The 4,976-nt window shown below is 45.9% G+C and overlaps 1 protein-coding gene across 1 annotated transcript in view; it reads right to left on the bottom strand.

Annotated features, from left to right (window-relative positions):
* Window positions 1-569: 569 nt before the first annotated feature.
* T265_14953 (hypothetical protein) overlaps window positions 570-4,976 on the bottom strand; it is a gene marked incomplete at both ends in the record, with an annotated part of 23,753 nt that continues 19,346 nt past the window's right edge. Inside the window, 3 exons of the mRNA XM_009175969.1 lie at window positions 570-761; window positions 1,332-1,368; window positions 3,413-3,602. Coding sequence (XP_009174233.1) covers window positions 757-761; window positions 1,332-1,368; window positions 3,413-3,602 — 232 coding nt within the window. The remainder of the gene's footprint in view (window positions 762-1,331; window positions 1,369-3,412; window positions 3,603-4,976) is intronic.

The raw sequence follows: 4,976 nt of genomic DNA, 5'->3' as shown, positions 1-4,976 counted from the left end.
TTAGCCCTGTTGCAAGCGCACAACACTAACATCCGGTTTACTCGTATCCTGGCTTCTACTAATTCTTCGGTTTTGCTGTTCTTGATAAAGCTGACCCCCGGTAACCGAATCATCGACGCTAACGTGTAGGCCCCACTCAACAGCGCATTGATGTCTCCTCAAGTGGTGACCAGACGTCTGTAAGTCAGTTGCCAAGCTGGGCAGGCGACCACCGACCAATCCACTTGGTGATTTCCATTCAATACCAGTGTTGAACCACTACTAGCGCACCTGGTAGTCTCTGGCATGACCAGACCGCTCATGAATTACAAACCAAACAAACTCCTGGCATAACCGTATTTTCTCAGGCGCAAAACATGATATTCCGGTCACTGAACCGTAGAGCATGCTTCCAGTGTACACAAAACACGTCTGCTTCAGTTTCACAGACACCTATTGCAGACAATTTGACGGAGTAGATGTGGAAAATCCCCGGGGATCCATTGCGTCTACGGAAAAAAGATTTCATTGTACTTGCATTCATCCATTCACCGAAAGGATCTGAGTACAGAAACGTGTTGTAGACAGAGAAAAGACCTACCGAATCAGTGTATCTGTTTCAAAAATAAACATGCGTGATATGGAGCGCAAGAACTTAAGAGGAACGAGGGACTCTAAACTAAAGTACAGGAAAGATGCATGTACAAATTTGGGATAAAAAGGACTGAGAATGCTGATTGGCGAATGGCGCTGAACGGCCCGCGAAACACCCGATGTTCAGCCTGTGAAAAGAAAGCGGTAGTGAGTAATCGATTGTATTCGTCAGACTTTTGCAAAAATGCATAAATTGTTGCATTTTGTGATAGAGATACCCGAAGAGCTGTCAGTCGCCTTACAAAAAGAGATTGTTACAAACGAATTTCATTAGTTGTATTTCACCTTACAAACAACTAAAAACGGTTCAATTTTATTTTACAGACGCGAGATACTACTGATAAGGTTGCTGAAAACCGTTCGATAGCCCAGGACAGGTTTCTCCATTCTTGGGACACATCCAGTAGGTTCATTCACCGAACTCCAGTTCTACTTAGACCCAAATTGGACGGAATTCGCCAAATTCTCTCATAAGAGAGAGATTCGGCTGGATCCGGTTGAATCTCTTGTCAGAACCTAATTCGTATGCAAATAGGGTCTTAACTTCATCTTTGGCGGTACAAAAGATGCCCTCATGACGGAAACATTAAGACATCTAAGATGTCATTAAGGAGGCAGAAGCGTATGTGTCGCATGAGACTAGCAAAAATGCTGGAATGAGTAACGGAAGTATGTTTCTGACGTCAAGGGTCACTTACCCGGGGAAGTATCCAGGGAGAAGTACAGGTAGACAGGCTACAAACGGAAAATATGCAATGTCCAGAAAAGAGTTGCCTCGGGAGATGCCGACCAAAAGAGTTGAAATAATGTCATCCAACAGCGTACACAGTGCTGAGTAACTGAAGACTTGCAAATGTTGGGTACTTTGTAATACATACAAGAACACACCGCTGTATGTATGGAATCGTTAAACAAATCTACGCGTAACGGACGTACCACATCGGGTCAACAGAAAGAACCATTATTTGGTTAGCAACATTTCTATACGACAGGTTCATTTTGTCTAGAACGAATAAATGTGCCATGGGATTTTTTTTATAGAAAACTTGTACTCGTCATTTCGCAAACGTGGACATTCTAAATGCAGATTTTAGAGGGTGACCTTGAGGATCCTACTACGTAGTCATCATCATCAGCTGTAAGAATCGCGTACTTGTCGTACAGTGGTNTGGTGGGAACACCGGATCAGCAATTCTGAAGTACGTCGAATGGTATTCGGGAGAAATAACTCACCCTTGATAGATGAACTGATCACACTGCACAGGTTGCGCTGGCATGGCCACGTGCTGAGTATGCCAGTCGACTGACTTCCTCGAAGGGCTTTTTCGTACAACCACGTGAAGGGTGGAAGAGAGCCAGGGGCGGTCGAACAATGACTTGGCAGCGAAGTCTAAAAGCCATTACCAGCGAACTCAGCTGCGCTGGTGATTACCGTCTTCCTGGATGGGGACCCCGAGACGGGCCACATCAATGGCTAGAGATATTGTCAGGCATGGCCCAGTCGCGCCCTCCATGGCGCGCATACATCCAAGCTATTGCTTTCCGACCTCATACTTGATAGTTCACCTGCAGTGGTGTACTTACACACTAATTTATCAGTTCCCGCCTCCAATCCGCAGCTTCCTACCCAACCTCCCCGAGTCATCGGTGAACGAAACCGTGGCAGGTACAACCACTGTAGGACAAGTACGCGGTTATTGCAGCTGACAATGATGATGATGATAATGATTTGGGGAGGTGAGGTAAGTAGCTGCGCATTGGAGGCGGGGGCTGATAAACTGGCGCATAAATAAAGGGTTATCAGTGGACTTTTAACTGGTAGGTTAGGAAAAGGCGCTATGCACTGAAGACAATAGCTTGGATGCACGAGCGCCATTGGGGGCGCGACTGGACCACGTCTGACAATGTCTCTAACCATTGATGTCTAGCATCTCGGGGTCCCCATCCATGGAGAGACGGCAACGGCCCAAGCTGGGAAGTCAAAACTCAATTGAAGATGCGGCGAAAACGGGAGACTAAGTTCCCCGAAAAACTGGTCGTTGAGCCATGTGTAAGTTTTTACACGCGGGAAAGGTGGCAAACGAAACATACCAGTTTTGAAAATCGAACGACCCACCTGACGATGAAGAATCTGTGTTAGAGCTATACAAACCCACAACGAACCGGACCTATCGGGGTAATCAACATGGTCACCGTAAAGATTCGTACCAACCTCAGTGAAAACTGACACTTAACAGCCGTGTTACGAAGCTGTAACTTGTGAAAGACAAACCACGAACAAAAATACCTATTCTCATAACGGAAACTACTCACAAGGTTGCTGAAAACTCTTGGACAGCCCACGACCGGTTTCGCCCTTCTGCTTTGGCCTCATCAGGTAGGCGCAGTCCCCGAATTTCCGTCAACGTTATGTTCTGCTTGAACCCAAATTGGACTGTTTTCGAGAATCGCACTGATTCGCAAATGATTCAGTTGTAGAACAGCATAAACGAGAGATTCAGTTGAGTCTCTCGTGAGAACCAAATTGATTTGCAAATGAGTGTATTTGTCGAAAAATACCTATTATTCAGCTTACCACCTGAACAGAATGTTAGCCGCATGATTCAACCAGGATACCAGCCCCATCCTGTTCTTAGTTATGGACCATCGTAGATACATCGAGAACAAGTGACTGCGTCAAGATTCGACTAAACAGATGTCAGTAAAACATAGATACAACAACGGTTTTCAATAACACAAACTGAGGGGGAGAATCGAAAGGGGCAAAAAGATGACCAACCTTGTGATCCCCTACGGTGGAATCCTTTGCCAACATATCATAAGTAACTGGGCATGTACTTTCCGACGGTTCAATTGGAGGCCGTAGTTTCACCAGCATATTGGGAGAAAACAATATGCGATCGCACCAGGCAGGACAACGGGTTCCTGCGTACGCATGAGGATTGCTTGAAGCCATGTCAAATGGATAACTGTAAAGGAAAGATAGGCATTCTTCGGAGAAGTCGAGAGTAACAAACGAATCCGAATAATGCAGCCATGATCCACACCTGACACCTAAGTGAGACAAACTACCCCAACCACTGAGTGAATGTTAAATTACTGAGGGGCGTTTCGTGTCAACACAATCGCTGTGACATTGAGTCGGATGGAAGAAAGATTGGCGGTCAGTGCAATTTGAGTATAAAACGAAAAAAAAACATTCCTAGGTGGTAGGACGCGCCCAGACATGAAAAAAAGCACATGTGCAGAGAGCGATGTATCCCCAAGGTCACCATTGGTACGACACTTCCGGAAGGTAGGTGAGTTGGCGGGTCTCACCAAACACGGCTTAGCAACATACGACCAGCGTAGTGGACCTGAAATTGTTCACAATCGGAACGCCACCACTGGCTGTACGGAGCGAACAAATGAACGACCATATTTGGCCATTTAGTCATCCTATATATTTGCGCATATGCTCTGTATGTTTTGTCCTGACAATACAGCCGTGTCCCGAGTTCTCTGTCTTCTCCCTATCGCGTAGTCTGGCAGGCTCAGTGCAGGCGTAGCCAATAGACGGCCACCCACTATACAACGCTATGTCACGGTAACAAACCCTTGTTAACTCGACCAGTCAAAGTGTTTTGAGTTAGAACTAGATGGTGAGTGCAAGAAGAAACATACCGGACAAGTATATAACCCATGCAGTGCTCTATTTTACTGCGGTTGGTGTCGAAGATTGCAGATATCCATGCGAGATGACAAATGCTGAGTTGCATAGGTTTCGTTCTGGGTCCAAACTCGGACAACTTACGTCAAATTAGTCGATCAATCGATGCCCCTAACAAAGCTTCTATCAACTCATCATCTCTGCGACCTGCAGGTCGCCACGAATAGTCCCCATGAATCACGCACCTATTTTAGCTTTTGTGATCCAGATCCATACTGTGTTGTGAATGCGTTGTTGTGCTAACTCCTCGAAGCATATAACCATGAGTGAGTCAAACCTCAACTGAGTTCCACAAGACTTGGTCACGTGATATTCAGGCTTGAACGACCACAGTTAGTTCTAGCGGCCTATCACAAGAGGAGGTGTGTTTTGGAAGAGCGAAAATGAGAAGCAATGCGGCAATAAATGGACCAAACTGTGTAAATTGATGGCTGCGGCAGGTAATAAGTTAGTTACAACTCGGAGGAACAAGAGTGATTCCATTCTGGATTCGCCCATTCCAGTTCGTGGTCAACAGCTTCTATCGCCAGCTACGATCCAGCATCGTGAGACAGAACTTATCGATAAGATCGAGCACATTCTTAGTAGGTGTTCAGGGCACGGTGACGTGTTAATCCGTGAACATTCCTACTCC

Source organism: Opisthorchis viverrini (genome assembly GCF_000715545.1).
Source record: "Opisthorchis viverrini unplaced genomic scaffold opera_v5_302, whole genome shotgun sequence".
Classification (NCBI taxonomy): Eukaryota; Metazoa; Platyhelminthes; class Trematoda; order Opisthorchiida; family Opisthorchiidae; genus Opisthorchis; species Opisthorchis viverrini.
The sequence above is the reverse complement of the archived record's forward strand: the minus strand, read 5'-3'. Positions and strand labels throughout refer to the sequence as shown.